Source organism: Corvus cornix, chromosome 1 (genome assembly GCF_000738735.6).
Source record: "Corvus cornix cornix isolate S_Up_H32 chromosome 1, ASM73873v5, whole genome shotgun sequence".
Taxonomy (NCBI): Eukaryota; Metazoa; Chordata; class Aves; order Passeriformes; family Corvidae; genus Corvus; species Corvus cornix.
In genome coordinates, this window is record NC_046332.1 from 34,333,084 (window position 1) to 34,357,890 (window position 24,807).

Consider the following 24,807-nt stretch of genomic DNA (forward strand, 5'->3'; position numbering starts at 1 on the left):
GAGCAGAGAAGCTCAGGATACCTGTGGCGTCAGTGAATATCTTCATCACTGACCTAGATCATGACACACAGTGCACCCTCAGCAAATTTCAAGAGGATAATAAAGAGGGAGTGGTTAACATGACAAATGGCAGAGCTGTATTCTAAAGGGATCTTGATATACTCAAGGACTTGGCCAGCAGAAACCTCATAAAGTTCAGTAAGAAGGCTGCATCTCAGGTGGAAGAGCTGCACACACTTGTGCAGGCCATGAACATCTGAATTGCAGCTTCACTGAAAATGACGTGGACATTACTGCAGACACCAAGCTGAACACGGACCCAGGAGTGCACTCTCACTGCTAGTCAGGTAATCAGCATACCAGGCTATCTTTGGAGAAGCATGGCCAGCAGAAAAATACATTATTTTCTAAAGATTCTGACCAATTCCCATTCTTTGACTTCAGGAGGGCTGTGGAGAGGGTCCAACAGATTCTGAGAGCCCTAAATCACATGGAGGTTGGAGGGTGTTGAGGGAGTTGGGGCTTGTTCAGTGTGGTGAAGAGGAGATTAAGGGTCAATCTAAGAGCACCCTGTAAGCACTCAGTAGCAAAGATGATGAAACCAAACTCTTCTGAGTAGAGAAGCACCAATGGCCACAAGCACTGGTTTTGGATGTTCTGATTTGAATTTGAGAAGAAATTAAAACACGAGAGGGATAGAATAGTGCTGGAGTAGTGCTTGCTATGAAGGGCTGTGAAATATCCACCCTTTGAGATTTTTAAGAATTGGCTAGGTAAAATCTAGTGTTGTCAATAGTCCTGATTCGAGCACAAGATTGGATCAAATGATCTGTAGAGATGCATTCCAACCAAATTTTATATGGTAGTAAGAAGAAAAAGATATTTTTTGTTTTAGTCATTTTGTGGAACATGTGTTACTAATACAGCAGAGAGAGGTTACAATTTTTTCTTTAGCATATTTCTGCCTTTCTATTTTCAGAAATCTTAAAATTATAGCCTAAAAATCCTGTAGCTTTTAGATGTTAATTTATTCTGTCTTTAATGAACAACAACAGGAAAAGTTCCATAAAAATAAAGAACCACCATTTTGAGTTTTTACTTCCTTTTTAGCTTCAGATAATGGTAATATCAAACTTCTGTGCTTTGGCTGATAAAAAATTCATTTTAACATTTAAGTCTGGCTAGATATTAAAGATTCATGGATGAAAAAGCTGAGTTATCTGTTTTGCTGTGTAAAGCACGTTTGATTTTTTTTTACATGCTTGTGTGCAAAATAGCAGTTTCTGGATGGGGAAGAGGTGCTGGGAATTGGATGGGAGAGAAAAGAGAACCATTAAGCTGAAGTCTCAGGGGATTTTTTTCCCTGCATTGAAAGTAGTATTCCTCAACTATTTCTTCTTTACTTATCTGGCATTCTAGTTGAATTGACAATATTTTATGGAAACACTTTTAAATTTCTATTGACACACAGATTTGACCTTTCAGTATTAAGCCATTACAACAAATATTACTGGTTTTGTGTTACAAAATGATCATTAACAGTTTTCTGACTATGGTTTTAGGAAGCAAAACAATAGGATAAAAGAACTGCACCTTTTAACAATGACTCCTGAAAACTGCTCCTTTGGGATCTTTAGCATTGACTTAGATCACAAGATATTCTCCATGTTTTAAAAGTGTCCATTTGCTGAAAGGGGTTAGCTGCATTTCCTGTCAGTCTTTCTGTGGGAACAGAGTTTACACTCCTGTTTCCCAGACAAAGAAAGTCTTTGACTGCTGTAGGTATAACTTTGAAGTGAATTTTACACCACATTTAGTGTTACCGTGCATGTGATGAGTAAAAGATACGTAGAAGCCCACTGATAGAGTTATAGGAACACATGAAATTGTGAGCTCACAACAGTCATTCACCATGCCTAACCCAAAATCAGCATATTACCTCTACCCTAAAGAGAATAAACTATATGTAGTAGTTTGGGAAGACTGATGATGCCTTTTATTTATTCCTCTTATTAAATAAGTTGCAAATTTGGCACTTAGATGTTCAAGTTAGTATTTTCATGCTTAGCTTTTTTCTGGGGCTGGATTTTTTATCTAGGGGTAGCAAAGGTTTTATGATTGTTTTTCTTTAAAATTTAGTGTAAAATATATCTATTGCTGCTAAAGTCATTTTAATTAGCCACCATTATAATTAAATTGAATTTATTTTTAACTGTAGCGGTTTGATCATTTAAAGGATCGAGGGAGAATTGCATGCCTGAGTTCATGTTCTATTCTGTGTTAGAAATGGCTGTGCTATTATGTTTTAAATACCACATTATTCCATACATAGATTCAGAGTGTTAATTTATAGGAGCCAATGAAACTAAATCCACACAGTATTTCTAATGCATTTATGAAAAGCTATCTAAAAGCCAACAAATGCAAGTCTTTGGGAAAACTGCAGTTCATTTATCCTCCAGAATGTATTTGGTACATTTTTGCCGTAGAACTCTTTCAGATTCTGTACTCACACTGCAGTATATCAAAGCTGCTCACAATTTTGTCATGCTGACTAGATTGTTTTAAAAAGCCTGCATGATTGAGCACAGCATTAAATGGCCAAAGCTAGTTTTCCTCTCTGCTTATTTCTTGCATCCCTTTCTGACACAGAAACACTGTCAGGAGTCATTCTGTTCTGTGCTCTGAATGCCCAGTCCTGTTACGTTTTAACATTGAAGAGATTGGAGGAATAGGGGGAATGTGTCTGGCAAGGGATTATGGTGAGAATAGGTGTGAAAATGAGGGATAACTTGTCATTGATATGTGAGAATGGAAATCACAAGAAGGGAAGACTGGTATTTAATCACATAAGAAAACTAGGATTTGGAAAGGGAATTCAGGACAGGACAGAAAAATAGGTGAAGGGGCATGAAGAACCACTGGAGTAGGGCAGCAGTGCAGAAGGGATTTCAGGCTACTGAACCAGCAAATCCCTCAGAGAGTGACAGATGAGGTTTGGGATAATCAATAGTTGCGCAGGTACACTGGCACAAGGAACAGAGATACAGAGCAGGTATCTGCTGATAAGGTGCTGGCAGGATCAGGCTCAGATAGAGATCCATCTCTCTCTAGAAAAGTGGAGAAGCACCCAGGGTTTCTGGGGGGTGCATGATGTGGGTGTGATCCCACGAGGCAGTCTGTCATGTTAGTTCATTGTCTGTCCGTCTGGAGGATGCCAGCCTGCTGCTGCAACTGGTTGCTCACTGTCTCTCACAAGCAGAGTTCTCATCTCTAGCTGTTAAGTTGGCAACCCTCCTGATGATTATATTGAATCCAATATTGTATCCCAGAATAAAATTTCTTTCTTGTTTTAGTCTTTGATCAATCTAAGGAATTGTTTTTTAAAAAAGGTTAGTTAAAAGAAGACTATTCAAGTTACACATTAAGTGTTCAGTTAAAGGGGAAAAAAAAGAGTTTGTCTACATAACGTTAAAGAGGACCCTTGGTGACACACATTCCTTAGATTGAAGCTTGAAATTGCTAACTTGCAAAGCAAGTATTTTATATTTTATGTAATTAATACACAAATTTAATCTTAAACTAATTGTTGAACTTTACAGATGTATAATTGTCTGCCTACTGTAAGATTTCATTTTGTTATCCAAATTTATTTTAAGTGTAATAAGTCTTGACTTGGGAGAATAATTTATGTTAAAGTAAAAATTTAGTCATTATCAAGTCTCAGATAATCTCTTATTCCTGAATTATCCTTGCATATTTAAATAGGTCTGTCAGAGATCCCCAAGTAATAGGTTTTGACTATTTCTAATACAATCACTGGAAGCTACTTAGTACTTAACACTTACAAAAAAATTAATCAAATTTTGGAATATGCTTTAGTGCTTGTATGGGGATTTTTGAAATGAGATAGTAGGATTGGCAGTGATAATACACACAGAAATGATAAGTGGCATTCAATAATGCACAGAGGAAAGGATAACCTGAAATACATATGAAATAGAACATGGACATGGACCCTTCATGCAGCTCTTGCCACTTGAGAAAGACACCTTGGGGTGACTGGTTAGTTCTGTGACATTGTCAGCTCAGTACTCAGGAGCAATCAAGAAGGCAATTAAGAATGAAAATAAGATCTGATAGGAAAGGACAAGAGTGCAAAATATAATGGTTTTCTCTGTGAATCTGTGATGCATCCAGGTCTTGAATACTACATGGAGGCAAATGAAAAAACCCCTCAGAAGAGGGTGACAGAGATGAGCAGGGGCATAGCATGGTTTCCAGGGAAAGATAAATAACAAATAATTCAGTGTAGAAAAAAGGTGTCAGAGACAGAACAGAGATCTGCAAAGGTACCCATGGCACAGAGAAGGCAACAGGCAAGGACTATTACCACTTTCTTACAACTCAGATACAGGGAGTTTATAATGCATTGCCAAATTTAAAATATGGGAAACAGAAGGTTTTTTAAATGTTACCCTATGTTATCAGCATGCAACCAACAGGCTTAGAGTACACAAAGGTAGAGCTTTTTGGGTATGTCACGATCAGTTTGTGGGGCTCAGTGCCAGAAAGGGTTGTGGAGCCTAAGATTATAAAAATGTTCAAATATGGATGAGAGTAAGTGCTGATTCATGGTGGACAGGCCTACTGACTACAGTCTGCTTGGATTTAATTTCTAGTCTGTGTGGTCCTTGCTGATTTTCAGCAGCTGAGCAAAGAAGGACCGTTCTTTGCTGGTCTCTGTTTCCTAAACCAGTTACTGCAGGGGACTTGGGCCTTTGGTCTGACAGTCTCTCTATTACAGCCTTCTTTTCCATTACTGCAACAGAAAATCATTAATGGGTTTTTTTTCAAATTAAACAGTCATTTCATTTCCTAATTTCTAGTGGTTAAGAATAATGAGCGTAGAATTGGGTGTAGAATATTAAAAGTTCTAAATTATACTTATGCCTTCTTGTAGGCCATTTCGTTTGAAAACTCGATTAAAATGTTAAAATAGTATTGTTAGGAGGAACAAGGCAATCCTTAATTGTCATGACTCTGCTAAAAAAGCACTTGTTTTGCAGTTAAAGAAACCTTTAAGGCATATGAAAACAGCAGTTAATAACAGAAAAGCTGAGAAATTATTAATTTTAGGATTTCCAGAAAGAGCTAAGGTACTGCACTTCAGGTATTTTCTTCCCGCTCTTCATACTCCTCCTCTGTCTTTCATGTAGTTGAAATAAAACACATCATATGAGTCATTTGGTCTCATTTAAACTGACAGGATACAACCTATGAAATAAAATCAACTTTCAATTCTAATTACCCTATTGAACAATAAGGTATGTGGTTCTCCTAGAAGGTTATATGAATAAGAAACTCAGTCAAAGGGCATATATATATATATATATATATATATATATATATATATATATAAAAATCTCTGGTTATTAGAAGTGGAAGAGTTTATTTGTATTAAATTACCATTGATTTTTGGTTTAATAGTGAAATACTTTTTTTTAAAGTTCTTTGTCTACTTCCCAGCAACATTATTTTAGCAAAACTAATGTATTAGATGTCTTTATGGAACTTGGATACAATTAAAAATTGCTACTAAAAAAAAAAAAAAGTTGTAAACTTGTACCATTGGGAGATTTATTTTCTCTCAGATTGAATTTCTTTTCTCTCAGATTGTTTCCCAGCTATAGCCCTGCATACTTAATATGCTGTGAGAGCTGAGCTGGTTTCGTGCCATATCATAAAAGGTTTTGAAATGTTTTAAAACCAGAAACTGTTAACATTTAATGTGCTATGTGTTGTCAATTGAATCCTACCAAACAGGATTCTGCAATAAAAAAAAAGTTGATTTTAAATTGAGGACCCTGCATGATGCTGAGGAGAGAATGATTTTTAATAATGCCATTTTCTTATAACTTCTGTTCCTCAATTAAGTCATCCTGAAACAAAAAAACAATGATGATCTAAACAAGGAATAATTAGGACTGCAAACAACAAGGAAGATTCACTCTCTTTACACAATCTGTTATGAAATAAATCAATAAAACTAGTGTTAGACGAATTTTCTACCTCCCACTGTTACTGTTATCTTTTCCACCAATTAGTTCTACCTTTCTGTGAGAGTTGTGCCTCACTGCTGTTATATCTGTATTGAATAACAATTCCAGCTTTCAATTTTTCTTATTTTTTATTTTCTTGCTGGAAGAGTGACTCTCTGCTGTTCATGTTACCATTTTAAAGCTTACCTTTGGCATGGAGTGATTCGGTTCTCTGTCCTGTGAGTTGATCTACTGGGGCATGTTCAAGCCATGCTCCGTTGCTACTTATGTTTATTACTTACATTTTCTGTTGCCTTTCCTTTACTGTTGTGTCCCTGATTCTCAGGCTAACATAATTGTTGCTATCCATCCAGACCTAGTGGTGGCTGGTCTCATTTATCACAAAACTTTGTTTTTATCTCATCGACAAAGAGAACTGGGATGTCTGTTTGTAACTAAATAAACAGTTTAAAGGCAGAAAGGAAGCAGATCTGACTAATAAGTTACAGCAGAAGTTAGTTTATTTTTCAGAGTAGATCCATATTACATAATTACTCTTTAAAAGAGTATTTATTGCAGTTATTGAAGATGTATACAGTAATATTCACACATTTGGCATTTTAAGGGGATTTTTTATGCAAAGGTATTAACAAAAATGAAGATAATGGACAAAAGAAATTTCACAATATAGTTCTTTGTTCTTCCTCAAATAAAGTTTCAAAAACTTCTTAGTATTTATTTTTAAATAAAACCTCTGAAGCTGTACCTGCTGTACCTGAAAGTGATGCAATTGCACAGAAACTACCATGAATCAGTCCTTAAATAATATATATCTAGCCTTTACACTTTTCTTAAAGCATGCTAAATGGCTTGCTACATGTTTTTAAATTCATTTGAAGAATTAGTGCATCATAGTGTAAGGCTTCAATGTTTATGTTCAATCTGGCTCTTAATTATTTTTGCAAGAAAAGTTGAGGTGACCTTGGCTGTATTTTTTCAGAAGGGCACATTAAAAACTCTTTCTAAATAGCACTCTCATTATCCCATGCTTTGAGAGAGGATAATCTGTCTCTGTCATAGCACTGGAGAGGATGTGCGAGACAGGATTTATCAGGTGGGCTGATCCCTTTGGAAAGAAGTTCTTTCTTCTTTCTGTGAGGGGACATACAAATGACATGAGAAAATGCAGCATTAGAACAAACTATTTAATAAAGTCAGGTGGTCTTCATAGTCTTCTTTTTTTAAAATAGGGGATTGTTTTCTTCCAGAGTAGGTGGGTACTATTGTAGTTAAGTACTAGTTTGCCATAGAGAAGGTGAAGAATCAGGAGGGTATTTGAAGACTGGCTGTTGCAGCAAGTATCTCATATTAATTTTGTGATTAATGGCCTATATGGAACACAGTTTGTATGAGAAGAACAGTGCCCCATATAATTTTAATCATTCTTTTACTTTATATTTTTTATCCCAACTTTCAAATATTTTTACACTACTTAATTCATATTTACTAAACCAAATTGAGAGAGAAAATAAGTTTATACTTATCCTGGACACTGGATGTTATGTACTGTGCTTTTTTTCCAATTTCTTGCTTTTCTGTGCCAATAAAACGCAGTCAGAGCCCAGCTATGCAGCTGGCAGTTGTTAGCCTATGCATCTGAATAGGATAGAGGCATCTAAAGGACCAGTGCAGTCCATGTTCTCCATGACCTTGAAGAGAGTGGCATCTGATGGGAATTCGGTGGCTTTGGTGATCTCAGACCATTTCAAAGGCCTTACAAGAAGTGCACTCATAACTGGAATTAGCTGATACCCTGAATCCTCTTCTAACCAAAGAGTCCAAGTTTTAAAAGGATAAGAAGTATTAATTCCTTTTCTTAGCCTTAAGACCTCTCTCTGCAGCTCACATACTGAGGACATGATGGTAACTACGTCACAGTACCACTTACGTAATATCAGGACTTTATACTCAGACTTGTTCCAGTTTCCTGTTATTTTACCACCCAGCAAGACTGAATGGAGTGAAAAATGTTTGAAAAATGTTTTAAAACATGCTAACATTTGCTAAATGTTTTAAAATTCGCTGAGCCTCATAAGACAGTTTGTTAGGACTCTGCGTTTATACTTGAAGGACTAATTTGGTCTCAATAACTAGGTAGATGGTGAATGTTTGACTTCATTCTGCTTTCAGAAGCAGCTTGTAACTGCCAATTAACAAAGAAATTCCTCATATCTATCCATCTCTGTGGCATGATTTGTGTCTCAGCATGAGGTTGGATGGTCACTGACTGATGACTCAGTGTAGTTTGAGCATTCACAGTGTATCCAAGGGGTAGCAGCACTGATGTCGTCTACGACTCAGAGAAGACAATTAACTTGAATATAGGACACTAACAAATTTTTTATGGACTAGTTAGTGTTTTAAGCCGTGGAGAAATGTACAGTTTTTATTCATCTTCCTGCACTGGGGCAATATTTCTTCGATTTTCTTAGTAGGTATCATTTATGCTTGATATTTGTACTTGTTCTTTCATTATTGCCTAAAAGCAGAAGTGGTTTCTAAGGGAATAAAAGGCAGTATTGGAAAAAAGTGCAATTGAATATTTTTTCTCTGCATTTTCTTTTAATTGAAAGCAACAATTGATTTAGTAAATAAATTATTAAATCCAGCCCTCTAAAGCAAGTGAAATATACTGATAAAAAATGATTGCTACCTTAAATGTTTTTAAAGGGATTTTACTGAGTGCATGACACAATACTTTATAACCAAATGAGTGACAGCTTTGCTATTTTGCTATTTGGTAATCTTAAATTGCCGTTTCTTTAACTGTAAAGTTTTCCCTGGGAAATTCAGACGCAGAGAGTTCTCAAATCATGTGTCAGATTGCTATGAATAATGTTATTAGCATTGAGTGAGACCAATTTTTAAGTAAAGCAGCTACTCCTTTTCCCCCAAAGGAGAAACCCAGAAGGTAACAAAGGAAATTAGGTTCTCTGTATCTGCCAGCACATCCACAACTGTAATAAATTCTGGTACCTGTGAAAGTCACAGCAAAACCCACACCCATGTGAGGCATAATGCCGCCAGAAGAACAAAAAAAGTTCATTAACTTCTCGGCCTCTTGATATTTTCAGGCTTCTGAAATAAGATTTCCATCTAGCTAATATTGTATGACAGTGATTAAAGGCAGTGGCATACCCTGGATCTTCTGGCAAAAGTGTGGATATGATAGCAATTGACCCTTGACACTCTTTAGAGCAGAAATGTCAGGAAACAATGAGACGAGTTTCACTCTGCCAGTGGGCCTTGACGTATGTCCTGGGGCCAAGTCAGGGAAATTACAAGGTGGGAGATTTACTGGGGATGTGGTGTGGGTTTGTTTTTTAAACTGCTGCTGTTCGTCTCCTGCGGATCCCTGGCTGCTTGGTACAAAAGGCTGCATTCCCTTCTCCCCTCTCCCAGACGGCTCCTGGGAGGGTTGTGGTAAGTATTGCCTCCCCCAGGCAGGTGGCTCTAGGCAGCAGGGGAGAAATTTTAGTTTTAAGATCTTACTCTTTGTATCTAACTTCACAGGCTGCTGTTTGCAACTTAGAGCAGCACTGCAAGTGCGATTGCAGTAGCCTTGGCAATGAGGTTAGCTGTTTTTCAGATGTGGTCTGCATAATCACATTTTGAAGGCTGAATCTGGAAAGAGTGCAAAGAACTCTTGAAACGCAATGAATTGCCTGCCAATGAGATGAATTGCTCACAGAGTTTATTACCATCAGTGTTTTTATAGGATATGGGTCAATTTGACAATAGCTCTACTTGCAAAGTCCCAGCTCACTGGGACACAAGAGTATGTTGTATTAACAAGTAATATGTACTTCATCTATATTATAAATTAATGGGTAAAAAATACTTCTTTTTCAGGTAACAAGCATATTTTCTTCTATGCTGTGCTCAAAATTAAGATACTGAAAGCTGTGTAGAAGTAATGTTAGATTAAAAAAAGAGGAAAAGAAAGCAGCGTATGGGGGAAAGCAGAGTATGGCCTCACTTTCTCAACTTCAGAGACAAGATACTCACTTTAAGTGCCACACTTCCCAGAGAGCAGTTTTATGGTCCACTTGTATTGTGTATATCTTTATATGCAGCTACTTGAATGCCATACTACTGTTACCAAACTCTAACAGTTCCTTTAACAGCACACTTTACTTGGAAAAGCCCCACTGAAAAGGTCTTGATAGATATGCTATGCATGCTTTTAAAATGATTGCTGTGTTTTCTCTATATTCTCAGCAACTAATATGCACCTGATCTTTTACTCTTGTCTCTGTATCACCAGGCCTCCTGAACCTGTTTACAGCACTGTGAACAAACTGTGTGATAAACCACCTTCTCCTAGGCACTATTCCCCTGTCGAGTGTGACAAAAGCTTCCTTCTTACAGCTCCCTACCCCCACTACCACGTAGGCCTGCTCCCTGACTCTGAGATCACCAGGTACTGCATGCGCTTCTTCCTCACCTCCTTTGTTAGAGTGCATGAACATCACTGGATTTATCTCATAGTTTGCATCTTCACCATAGATCTTTTTCTATAGCTTGTGCTTATTTTTAACCATGCTTTCACATCTGCACCACTGGAAGATACATGCTACCGTGGTATATAATTTTGGTCATCCAAAATCCAGTGATGAACACAGGCAATGTTTTGATCCATTGGAATGGTGTTCTAAAATAGGTTACATAATATGTACCACATTTTGCAACTGAATTCAGTGTTTTTTTCTCTTTGAGTATGGAAAGTGACCAAGACTTCACTGAAAGCTGTAGTAATTTTTTTTGAATCAGTCACTTTATTCCTTTGTTGTGCATACTTAGTTCACTGAGCATCTTTGGGTTTATAGGGCAGCTGCCTAAGCCATTCAGAAGAAATAGAGCAAAAAATAATCACCTCCCTCACCAAATCATGGTTAAGAATGCATCTAAAATTTAGCATTCCCTAGGCTAGCTGTGCTCTGAGAGAACAGTTAGGAAAGCCTAAAATGACGAACATTTCCATAACTGAAATAATGGAAGATCTTTCTGTAAAACATTGTCAGTGGTTGCCTCCTGATAAATATTTAATGAAGGAAAGCAGACTATCCAAAACTGTATGCTAGTAAAACCCAACTATTTTTCCATAGACTACAAGGATAGTAGTAAACAATTTGCAAACAAATATCTGGGAGATAGAGGAAGAGTTAGGCACAATTTTTCAAGAGTGCTTAATTTGTTAGGGAAAATTCTATCATCTTTTATATTCTAGAATGGAGGAAAAATAATTATGTTTGGAGCTTTGATCATAGATATTTTCTACAGAAAACATTTTTCAAAGCAAAGAGTAATGTGGGAAGAGAAGAGCAGAAGTGTGTAAGTGGAAAGTCAAATGATAAATTAATGTAAAATAGAGTAACAGGAAGAAACCCCAGGGGTTAGGAAGACAGCTGTGAACAGCACTGCAGTGCTATTAAATAGAAAGCTCCTTTAAAAAGAGTAGGAAGACAAACACTAGCAAAGAGTGTTACAAATGTGGCAAAACCATGCAGAAGATACCACTTTGTTAGTATGAAAACTGTGTAGCTTCTAGAATTTTTAAAAAGATGCTTAATCAAAGCGGTCAAAGTGATATTCAGCCCAGTGCAAGTTTGTGTGAAACACCTTGATTAGTACAATGTTTTATGAAGGTGTAAATCTCTGCACAAGGGTGCCAGGCACTAACAGATCTACCCATAATATTTTAATTTCCCTGCAAATATTACCTTAAATGGAATAAGTGGGCAAAAAGTAGTAAAATTTCTCTGGTTCTTTAGGTATAGTGTAAGTATGGGTAATTTATCTGTGCATGACAGTGCTTCTGAGGTTTTAGAATGAGACAAAAATGCAAGAGTTCGTTATAGAAAGAGTCTTACAATGGTCCCCTTGGAAAGGAAGGTTCCACCTTGAAATAGAAAATTGAATGAGGCATTCTGGGGGATGTTGGGGCCATGGAGTTGAGTGCCTTGCTAACCACAGAGAGAGGTAATACATTGCTAAATGGTTGATCTCTGTAGACATGACTACGATGGAGGGAGGTTGGGGGAAAATGATTATGTTAAGGCTGCTTCCTGCAACCACATATTTAGAAGTCAATAATCAGTGGAGCCCTGGAGAGCTCATAAAACTGTGCCATTATCCCCCTTGAATGTATAATTCTGTACATTCTTTTGCTTTACTGTTGACTCAATATTTGGTCATCAGATATTTGATGACCTGACATCAGGACTTGGAAAGTTGGGTATTCTTCTGCTGAGTGTGAGTTAACAATTCTCTTTAAGAACAAGGTTTCATTTATCTTCAGTCTACTTCCATGTAATATTAAGCTCTAGTCCCTGTATATTTAATTAGTTTGTTTAAATCAGTAGTCCAACAAAAACTGCAAAAAGAACATAAAGTATGAGAAAAGACACAACTCATGGTTAAATGCTCTGCACTATACTCTGCTACATGCTGTTGCAGAGGCAACTGATTACTATAATTTGTACTTCCTTCACACTGTGAAATAACATTCAGATGGAAAATACGACAGTTTTCCATGTTCTCAGTACTGTCATCTTTTCCACAGGACTCTGAATAGTTGAGTGTGGAGGAAGACATTTGAAATAATATTTCAGCAAATGCCTTTGGTGAGGAAAGTGACAGCTTTACAACAGATCATGATTCAATTTCCAAATTGACTCAGTACTCACAGTTGGAGAACAGATTTCAGAAAAGTACTGATCTCATTTTTACCCTAATCTAAGTGGCTGTTCTTGCAAGAGTATTTAATGTACACAACCCTAAATTTCCCAAAGACAATGTGTTTCAGGGCTGTATTGTGTTGAAAGTTTTGAAGAATTAATCCAATAAAAGACCCTGTTTTAAATCCACAGCTGGCATACCACTATCTCTATGGGAAGTTGTACTAAAAAAAAAAATATCTTCCAAATATTGACCAGGTATTTTAAAAGGTCCCCCTCTCCTCATCTGAATTTCTCAAAGCTCTTTTCCTCCACATTAAACACTTCAACGAACTCCAGTCAAAAATAAAAAGGTATCTTGCTGTCTTCATGCAGACTTCCTAGAAAGAGTTCTTCATCAGCATTTGTGAGCCTCAAGTTTGGGGAGGAAATGACAGGGGTTATTTACTTGTTTTGGTAATTGCAGATATTGTCATATCTCAGTGCTCCAGTATTGGGAATCTGCTGTTGATCTGCAAGAAATTTAGTTTGACAAATGACTCTTCCAGAGGAAGAGGAACATGATGCCATGTTCTCCCAACTGAAATGTTTGTAAGCCAGCCAACGCCTTTCAAATTGCTGCTCCAGAAAATTTGTCAGCTGCTCCTCAGATGACTGTTTTGTCAAGGCTCATTAACTTAATAGGCAGAGAATTCATAGGCCAAAGCTTTATTTGTCTATAATAAATTCAAGTTTATAACCCTTGCTTTTATGGTGGCCTGTCAACTCCTGGGAGATTTGGAGGTCTAGAATGATGTACTTCCATTTTAGGATAAGTGTAATTAGTTTTCTGATTGAGTTATCGGTTCATATGAATTGATTTTAAGAGGGCTATATCAATGTGCAACAGCTGAAAATCTGTTCCATTGAACGCAGGAGTAGAGAGAGAATTTTGGAGTATTAAGTTTTCTTTTGAGAGCACCATGTGGGAATGGATGTGGAGTATTCATGTTCTGGCCCCTGTCATTACTAACTATTATGTCTACAAATAGAAGATTATTGGCAGTGAAAGGAAATCACATCTCATGGATGTAACACTCCTGTTAAAAACATGAGACTTTGTTTCAACACTGTATAGCACAAAATGTTCCCAGGCTTTGCAGAGAGCTTCATTGCATTCACCTCTACAAAGACATGCTAGAAAAATGCTTTGGTTTTACCTAAAATTAACTTCCTTGTCTTCCATGAAATCTTTCCAGCCCTCTAGTTGCCAGAATACTTTTTGTTAAAGGGCTGCCCTGAAATTGGTTTTTTTGGGTTTTTTGTTTGGTTTTTTTTTTTTTTTAAGTACTTGAAGGGAAGGAACTAATGGTTGGCTTTCATTTCAAGATATTTGATGAATCAGATTAATGACAGCAGTTTTTGGAAACACCTCTACTTTCTTATGGATTAGGGAGAGAAGGTAACATTGGCACAAGTCTCTAGAGCAGTCTTGAAGAAAACAGCATGCCATTGTCATGGGTATTCAAGGGTAACTGAGCATTGTGTAACTCCTAAGAGACACAGGAATAAAAGTGTGCTGAAATGGATGCAGGCATATGGGTAAGGAGACAGTAATGTCCAAAATCTTGATGTGTGATGCTGCTTCCAGTGCGGGGCTGAGTCCCCACAGCCTCCCTGTAGGCACGGAAGGGTCACCACACTCCTGTGGTCTCTGCAGCTGGAGCACTGCTGCCTACGGTACCCCCACTTAGTTTTAGGGGTCCCTGGGATCCTTAAGCCACAAAGGGACCACTGAGGAGATGCTGACCACTTTTCACAGACCCCGTGAGGAAGTTAAGGTAACTGCACTTGAAGGTGTGAATGGTGAGTCTCTCTGGTACTCACTCTCTCGTTATTAATACTGCACAGCCTTTTCCTTCCCAGTAACCTGCTGGGAGCAAGCTTATTGTCAGAGTGATGCATATAACTGTACCTGTGTGTGGCTGCCTTCCAGGGAGGCTCTTGTCATCTTTATTGAAATTCACATTGTACAGGAGTACTCAGCATCCCCTGTTAAGTCCCATGTGTTTAATATGGGAATTATACCTCCCAAAACACATCTTGCCATATTTTGTGTTTTTTGAAGTGCCTGGAAACCTGAAAATGGGACCTATCAAACAAGTAGTAAAAAAGCAACAGTATTATGAAATTGAGTCTTCAATTTGCCCCACATAAACACAACCACCTTTCTTGAATTTAGAAATAACTTCTACTGTTTAGTTCTCTTTGTTTGCCTTTTTTTTTTTTGGTAGAAATTTCAAATACCAATTACAAAATGGGAAAATAGTCTGTTTGAATCAAATGGATGTAACTACTTGAATATTTAAAACCAGAATTGGAGCATCTTTGTACTTCATATTTTAACAACTACAGATCAGCTTCAGGACTGACCTGCATTTTACACAATCCAACACAGAGAGCAGGCTTATATATAACGAGGTACTACTACTAAAAAACATTGCTTAAAGACAGTGGAGGGGAATAAGCACACAATTCTTTCTGTGGATTTTTGAACATAAAAATAGGCAATACTGAGGTTCAGGTTATTCAGTGCCAATGAAAACTAACCTTAAGTCACAAAAAAAACCCCATCTTTTGAAAATATAAGATACCTGGTTAAAATAATTCTTAGAGAAGTAGTTCCCTAAAATCATAAAGTGGCATTTTAGAAAGTGAATACTGTGGGTTTTTGTTTTGAGAAGTGATTTTTAAGGCATACTTATACACAAATTTAGGCATTCAGAGGCACAGAGCACTAAGCAATTGAAGAGATTAAACTGGTTATCACAAAGGCTGGCTTGGGTGCTGATGTTCATACTGATGGGAAGCATCTTTTGTTGTTGATTTCAGTGAGAATCAGCTACGTAAGTGCTGTAGCCTTCACTGCCTGGACATCTTTAGCAATTCAAGCACTTCTTCAACTCCTAGACCTCTCTAAAAATAAGCTTGGAGACCTTGACTCACCAGCAGAAGCACACATCACAGTGGGTGGCAGGATGCAGCCCAGATGCATACAACTCCATGCACATTACGATTGACAGGGTTGTGCTGCTTCTGAAATCTGCTGCTCCAGACCTGCAGTATTTTTTAGTTATAAGGCAAAACACAATTAGCATAAACTCTGTTGATTAACTGTCTACAACTTAAATGCAGCATTTGATGTAGATTGTCCCTGCTTGTGAATCAGCCTCCTGAGGCCTTTAAATTATTTAAGGATCTTTTGGAAATGATAGAAGTTAATTGTGGATTTTCTTTATCACTTTCAATTAACAAATTAGAAAGTCTTAACTGGAACAGTTTCCTATAATTTCTGTTTAATCCTGACTGAAGTGTTCTCTTCAAGTAAATGATCCAGTCGTATAACTGTTAGTGTTAATGAAAGAAAAATGATGCTGCCTTTCAATCTCAGCTCTCATGCTGTCTTGCGTGCATGAATCTCTGACCCTAATAAGCACAAACATTCCTATAAACTCACTTATGTGCTTTCATTTTTTTAATGAGGAGTCTTCTATTTTGAACACTATTAATTAAAATTGCTAGGAAGATGCAACTTCTAGATGCTCAGAGAGATGCTTGCAGGAGAATCTTAACCTGTAAAGACATAAAACCTCTACAGTTCAAGTGTTTAATTATGTAGAGTTACAGAAGCCTTTCAGGTTAAGAGGGGGTGTGCTTCAGGTTAGAGCTGCTGGGCTTTATTTGCAGTTGTGCTGCTGACTAATTCTCTTCAGCTGAGAAAGTCACTTAATTCTATTTGCTTTGCTTTGTCAGGAAAATAATCTTCTCAGTTATATTAAGAACAATAACTACTATCATTAAATAGAATAGAATAAAATTTTTAAAAGAGAATAATTAAGGTGTTTGTTCTGCTCTGTCATTTGGGAAATGTTTCGTATTTTTTTAATATGGTTTGATTTTCAGAGATAATGTGCTTTCTTGTGCTACAGATCTCCTTTTGTTCACAGTCTGCACCCATGAAAATTAAACTGTATATTCTTAGCTCATAAAACAGACAGAAATATTAATTCAGTTCAGTTAAGTAGCAGTATTTTTTTTTGCTATGTCTTTACAGAAGAAAAAAAATCAGTTCTCAGTAAGAAAACATCTTTAAATCACTAGTATTAAAAATTTCCTGCTGTTTTGATTACAAGCAGAGCTACAGAGAGACATGCATAAACAAAGAAAAGATGTCTCCTTCCTTTCCATGCCAGCAAGTTCTGAATCTCAGTCTCTAAGTCACAGAAAATGTTCCTGCAGTATCAAAGGTCAGTTTCTATGTGGTTTTTTTGGATTAATGGTGAAGACTGGAACCAGGAGACTAGACAAGTATCAGACTATTTTAAATGGTTTTGTGCCTAAGGGTTGTGGCCAGGGCATTCAGTCACCAGGCATGGGGAGGTTGTGGTGGACCATGACCCTCCAAGCTGAAGTTGTGCCCGGTGTCTGCCTCAGAGGCTGCCATTCACCACTAACTCTGGCTACAGCACTTACTGCCTAAATAGAAGGCGGGAGTGATGCTTCTGGCTATCCCATGAAAATCCAGTTGGTTCCTAACCAAGTTCACACAAAAACTTTCTTGTTTGAAATGGTCACTTCTGTGAGATACGTTACTGTTTTCAATATACGTAAGGACTCTCAAACATCTCATTCTGCTCTCTGAAAATCACCTCGAAACATTCTTTCCAAAAAGATAGAGTACTAAAAATCCAAACACAATGTTCAGATTCTTCTGAGTGTTGGGAGAAATTTAAACCCATGTATTGGTTCTCTATCTGGTTCAAGTATATTCAGAATAAACGACAAAAATTTGTCAGAAAGTGTCAGAGCTGCAGTAACACGCTACTGGAGCCATTCGCTAATTCAGACTTTGTCCACAGTGACAATTTTTACCTGACAACTGTCTAAAGGCTACTATGAGAGATGGGTTTGGAGATTTCAGTTTCATTCCTGTGGACAAGTTTCCACATCATAGAAATCATCACTCCATCTGTCACAGTAATTGGTAGAGTCTTGGCTCATCAGAAAAACCAGGAATAAATTTAACCTGGAGAACAAATTACTCTTTTTACCCCATGAGAGAGTTCTTTGAGCTTAGAAATTAAATATTACTGTGGAGGCAGGGTAAATAAATCTACGCTGTGGCTCCCTATGCTGTGCCTGTTGGGAAAAGAATAGTTTCCCGAGTTGTAACTGCACAGAAAAGAGCATGAAAGCTTTCTGCTTAGAGCAAAGGGCTGGAAACAGATATTTGCCTGTGCCACTGACAGGTTGTATGACCTTGGAATATTAAAACTTTCAATTTTGTCCAGTTGTGAAATGGGTGACACGTGTCTACAGACACCACCAGCAGCCCTTGGATTTAAAGGATATTTCCAGCAGGTGGAGATATGCAAGGTTTTCTGCATAGAAAAAGAGTGATCATTAGAATTAAACAGAGTGAAGGAAGGTGTTGTGGAAAGCGGGTGAGACCTCTCATTACAGCAGTGTAGTTTGTCAGGGAAATGCAAGAGAATTATAACAACAGCAATAATGAACCTTCCCTCAACCCTGCACTAGCCTTCTTTTGCACTACATTTATCACAGTGGAATAATGTAGTGCTCTCTCAGGCCCCCAGATTGTGTTTTATTTATTTACCACCATTTATTTTTGTTGAAATAAGCTCTATACATAGATACTTTCCAATAATGTCCAGTTCTGTTCATTTCATCAAGTCAAATAAGGTCTGACTTTGAACAGAGCAGGATAAATCTAAAAACATGTTTGTGATACAGAAATCAGGAGGAAGTAGTCTCTGAGTCTGTGCTGGGCCAATGATACTGCAAGCCTATTTGAGGACACTGTTGTGGGAGGCATTGCAAAGCTAATGAGTTGTTTAAATTTGATCCTCCTCTCTTGTAGTTGGTGATTTCACTTTACATCTTCTTTCCAAAAAGTATAAAATACTAATTAATGGAATAGCCAGAAAAAGAACAATACTAAGTTTAAAAAAACTCAGAATGTGATGGGATCCACATTCTGGGTCTACTCTAAAATTTCTACATAATTTTGTTTTCCTTTTCAAATTTTTTTTCCCAGTATCAGAACATACAAGTACCTCTGTGGGTCTATAAGGATAATAACTATTTCCCATGGTAAAGGGAAAATGGATTTCAGTAATCAAAGGTTAAAACAGTGAGGTCACATTTTTCTGCTGTTTCTTTGTTTTTAAAAGGCCATGCAACCATCATAAGAGAAATGTGACGAAATTTATTTTTTATTTCTCATGTTACTGCAGAAATAGTTATTGATCAGAACTCTTTACATTTCCTGTTTCAAAAACAGCATTTGTTGCTCTTTGAAAATATTGACTTTATAACTGGAACCGTCTGCAGAGACTTCAGAGTGATACAAGTAATGAAAACCGTAACACTCAAAACTTTAAGGTGCTCATTTAAATTTGAGCTGGACTGAAAATCTCAACATAACTTTGGGGGAGTTGTTGCATGTTGTTCCCTGATTCAGTCTGACAATACGAATACTACAAAGGAGTTTATCAAAACAGGAGAAATAGCAGAGAAGAAAACAAGAAATTGTGGAAAAATAAACTCCCGTTTACCTATATAGTACATTTATGTACATGTGCTACAGTTAAGTTAGTTGTTTTTAAATGCCATCTGAATAAATACCATCCTTATTTTAGGTTAAACTTTCATTTTGGTATGGAGAGGATTGCTGAAATTCTTTCCTTATTTATTTAAATCCATTTTGATGTAAATAAATCTATAAATATTTGTAATATTTAAGAGATGCAGAAGATAATAAGATTTTTTTAAATTACTATGTGATTCATTAGTCCACTGAGAGAATTGGCTGTCATAAAATGAAAGATGGGCTTTCAGATAATCTCATGAGCTAAAGTCCAACTGATTTCCAATAAAACACAGATTTGGAAGCACCTAAATTACATTTAAAAAGTGAAATTTGAGCCAGTGAAATATAGGCCAAAGATCTATAGGCAAGAATCTCTATTTAAATTCCATGGTTTGGCATACAATTGCTTTGCAAACCATGACAATTTTGCTCCATATGTTAGTTTGATTATTGAATTTTCCTTCTCTTCACCTTTCAAACAGAAAACAGTCTGAGCATATACTTGCTAGAGCCCTTTACCAGCCCCCTTTGCCTTCCTAATTAAAGCAAATTCACTCGTCTCAGTATTTTCTCACTTTCCTGTTTGGTGTGAGAAACAGTAACTCAGTCCTTCGCAAAGAATATTTTAAAGCTATCACTGTGGGGCTTGGGTATTTAGAGGTGCTATGTGTTTGACCACCAAAATTATCTTGCCATTACTTTAAAATTATTTGGTTTGTTGCTTTTTTATTTTGTTGTCTTAACTCCTAATGATGTAACCTAAAGTGAGATCTAAATATGACTTCAGATCTTTAAAATTACTGTTGTAGATTCCACTTCAGTTCAGAATATACATTCAGAGTTGGAAGGATAATTTATGTTATCCTAGCAGACTAGGACTGTGCCTATATTCAGTGAGTTTCTCTTCCAGTTCCATAGCTTCTTTGACAAATTTGCACTGTAATTTTTTTTCACGTTAGTTCAATATTTTCAAAGTGTGTGTCTAGGAAATAACAAAGTTGTGCTATGCAGAAAGACAGAAATTTTTAAGAGCATTGGTTTATTACTGGGAGCTGTTCAGACACCTGCTGTGCAGCTCTGAGGCTGTGGATCTCACCTACTACTACTGTCTCAATACTTGCATCCAAAATTTTCCCCACATGTAATTTTAAAAAACCAACACAGCAAATGAAAGCTATTCTGAATTTACTGATTGTCAATGTCCCCAAAAGAGAGGGTACCTTTCTTACTACTACCTGTAGAGGACCTTGGGATCTGAACCAAAATCCTTGGGATTTTGAAAATACTGAAACCTTGTTTTGAAACTGAATAAGGGAAAAGGGGAGCTTCAGAGGTAATTTTTTGGCAACGTACGTTACACAGTTACTGTACTTCAACATAGTTTCTTAAGGGTATTAATTTGAGAAGTAGTACGGGGTGGGCAGGGAACAGAGGAAAGGGGGAGAAGAAAGATGGATGCTTATTTATTACACACAAGTACAGGGGAAATACAAAATCCTGAGCTTGAGTTTTGGTAGGAAACATTGAAAAGGCCAGGAAAAGAACTGCCCTTGATAAAACATATGTACATACGCTGAGATATTCAGTGCCAATTTGCAGTAGTAGGACAAACTGACGCAGGAGTTCATCGTAAACCAGTCATTATAAGCTCCTGTATCACTATGAAGTCACTGAGAAGAGGTTTTCTTTTTGTTCTAGCAAGAAATAAAAGGAAAAAAACCCATACATTAGGTATGCAGAAAGAGTTACAAGCTCTAAACATCCCTGAATTTTGTGAACATCTAGTTATGCAACTGACCTTTCTGGGTTGTACCTAAATTTAGCCAAGTTGTCATTGTAAATTTTTATGTAGAATTTGTTAATGTTTGGGGATTTAAAAGAATTAATTCTTTAAAAGGTTTTTATTTCATTTTTAAAGAATACCAGAAGCAACTACCTTATCTGATTTTTTTTTAATAATGCTTATAGTGCATAAAACTACTACTGTTACTGCAGAAAAAGCAAGGTCAGTGGAAGTGACAAGATACTAAAATACATTTTTTAGCTGACAAAGGGAAGGGGAACTTCTAGTTTGACTTTCAAAATTGAAATTTCAATATTGTTAAGGAAATACATGAAGAGATACTTTAGAGTCCCCAGGGAGATGCATAGACAATGTCTTTTGCCAGAGTATTTCAATACTCCATGCAGAAAATGCATCGTTTCACAGATAATTGGAGTTGTTTGCTTTATCTTTTGAGGATCATTATAGTTCTTGCTTTTATGATGTTGAAATCACTACACTTATGAAGTGGGAAGAAGGGAAAAGAATACAACTCTAGCAGCTGAGTCCTAAATAGTAATGACTGTATCTGCAATCGAGCTTTCCTAAAAAGCAGAATGAAACCATCATAGTGTAGAAAGGGAGCATGTTAGGATGTGCACTGAACTGCACTGAAGCCCACACGGGTGGAGTACACAGTAGGGAAGCCAATTATCACTTGCTACTCCTCACTGGTAGTACAGTGCCCCTATGCAGCCCAATGCAAGACCAAAGTCCTGAGTGGGTTCCAGCCAAGGCAGCTTAGCTGATGAAGCAGAATAACCTGCTTCCAATAAATGCCCACATTGATTAATAGCTGACTTGGGTATAATTAGCAACATGTAGACAGTTCAGCTACTGATCTGATGAAGATTGCATAAACTATAATCAGAACTCTGAGCCTGTTCAAGGTATGGTGACTATGAGTTGCAGGTAGGAGAACTTACGTAGTATCTGTGGTAAGAGCATGGCTGTGCAGGCTTGGTTGGAAGCAGAAGTCATACAGGTTTGGGTAGGACATAAACTCACGTAATGCTGTCATTGCACCATGCAGAAGAGAATTCGATTTTGACAGTTCATATGCAGCAGTATGAGTGGAGGTTGTTCATTTTTTATATCAAACCTTTACAACCATTTCATTTATTATCCTGCTTCAGTCAAAGTGTGTAAGAATTCTTGTGTGACAAAGATATCTGAAGTCAGTGATGAATTCGTGATTGTCATTGAAATCATAGGTGCTGCCTAGACTATTGAGGCTCAAATGAAACTTCTCCTGACTGGTATGTCTACAGGATTTAGAAAGGGAAATACACAAAGAGAGGAAGTTTACTCCTGATGGAAGTTTGAGTGTATTTTTCCTAATGGATTTTGCCTGGTTTCACAGATAGTTCTTGTAGTCATCACTTAACAGTTAGCATTCACATTGGTACGCCACGGATTACAGAAATGGGTCTTTCAGCTAGGGTACTCATATTGTTCTTTGGAACAAAATATCAAAGACTCAAACCATACTGACAATGATAAGAATACAGGAATCATGTTCAACTGATTCCTTTTCCTTAGTTTTCCTATTTTTTTTTATACAATCTTGTACAATACCATAGTGATTTGATTTAATTGCAAGAGTAGAGTTTTGTGTTTTGACAAAAGTGGGATTAGACAGCAGATGTCTGCAAAGGAAGATCATTACAATACCAAAACCAAATCATATCTCAGCAAAGGCAGGAGAATTACATGACTTTGTTAGAGTTAAACCAGGAATAAACATGGCAACATAATACTCTAAGCAGTTTTCATGTCAGGGCTGACTGCCACGCCACATGACATCATGTTTTGTAGCATCACAACTATTTCTCAAAAAGCCTCAATGTATTTGGATTGTACTACTGTGTATCCTTCTTAAAGAATAGCATTACATGGTAAATAAATTCCTAAATTGTTGGAATGGCAAATCTATTTGCTGTTGACTTAAATAAATCAAGTAGCATGGACTGTTGTTCATCAAGAAACTTCAAAATACAATGCTGCAATGTAAAGTTGTGGTTCTAAGTAATCACTATATAATAAGAAAGGGGATTTTTATAAAAAACTGATGTAAATATGCTCTTCAGTAAAATAGAATATGCTGTAAGTGTTTCACATCGGGTTTCTTTAATTTCTTTCATGTTTTCATGTTTAAATTTTCCAGTTCTGCTATTCTTGCATTACCACTTTAAAATGAAAGAAATCCGTTTAATTAGTTTCAACTAACAAAAATGTAACATTGATGCAGCTTGAAAAATGACAGGATTTCTTCAGCTTGCACACAGTTTTCATCTTGTCTACCTTAATAATATTCCAATCCCTGCAAGAGTCTGGACATCTCATTTGTCTTGGTTTTATTAGAGATGAAGAAATGGAGAGAGTAAATGGCTTTACTAAGCTCCTAATAGAAATCCTCAGTGAAGCTAGGAAGCTTCAGATTCCCTTGCCAAAAGGGACAGCAAACAAAGAATAGAAATCAAGAGTACTTTTTGCAACTTCAAATTTTAGTACTGTACATATGAATTTAAATCAGTGTAATTCCCATTCTGAAATTTTAACAGAGCTTCATTTGAGTTATAAAATCAATCAGTGGAAAAAGGTGGAAGCTACCATTTGAATTGGGAACGTTGATTCATAGACTGATTAACCAATATCCAGGAATTTGGTAGTACTGTAAAGACCCTTTATATTTCTAACAAGAAAAGCAAAATGAATCAAAATAGGTCCTAATAAATTCACTTTAAATGATACTAGTGTTTCCTCACTTAAGGCTTAGACCAGTCTCTATGTAGAGAATAAGCTGAAGTTCCGTGTGAGAAGAAATTATGTTGTATTTTCGTCTTAAAAATGCTGACAGTTTTACCTCTATTCTCAACTGGAGACGTGCATATTGTAACATTTACTGTAAGAATATTTAACAGGTCTGGGTTGCCATCAGTGAAATACATACATTGAAATAATTAATCTTTTCCAGCACTAATTTACACATTCTGCATCCACATTTAAAGGGAAGAGTTTTTGTTTGGGGCTGATGTGTTGCAATCTCTGATCTGTATATAAAGGGATTCTGCAGCTACAGTAGTTATCATGGGTTTAATAATAAGACACAAATTTAAATTAATTTAGATGCTTCAAAAGTGTAGAATGTATCCAGGCCTGTTTTGGCCCAGAAGAAAGAAACAGGAATGAAACCATTCCACTTAACTTGGGTACAAAAGTTCTCATTTTATATCCAGAGTAATGAGTGACAGAACCTTCTTTGGGTTTCTTGATGTGTATTTACCCAACTGTATTTGGAGAATTCCACTGGTTAAAAAATATGATTATTTGAACAGGTATTTTCTATAATAGTAGACTTCCCTGGTATGTTGGAAGAGAGGTGTAACTTGCAATAAAGTAGTGTATCAAAGGAATTCTAAACACAAGAGCCTATTGCCATGGAACTTTCTTGTGAATCCAAGATTTGAAAATAAGGATGACCATCCAATGCATGAGCTTATCTTCCATAGGTTTTTTATCATCCAAATAATTCATATTTCATATATGAAG

General features: G+C 36.7%; 1 protein-coding gene across 29 annotated transcripts in view; it reads left to right on the top strand.

Annotated features, from left to right (window-relative positions):
* Positions 1 to 24,807, top strand: part of DLG2 (discs large MAGUK scaffold protein 2) — a 1,001,253-nt gene that overhangs the window by 734,423 nt on the left and 242,023 nt on the right. For 25 of the 29 annotated variants that reach the window (XM_039562448.1, XM_039562454.1, XM_039562457.1 and 22 more), the window contains one exon: positions 10,369 to 10,524. The exons of 3 other annotated variants lie outside the window; for them this stretch is intronic. In XM_039562448.1, coding sequence (XP_039418382.1) covers positions 10,369 to 10,524 — 156 coding nt within the window. Of the gene's footprint in view, positions 1 to 308; positions 348 to 10,368; positions 10,525 to 24,807 lie in introns of those variants that run through there. One more of the 29 variants, XM_020584352.2, reaches the window with a different exon arrangement.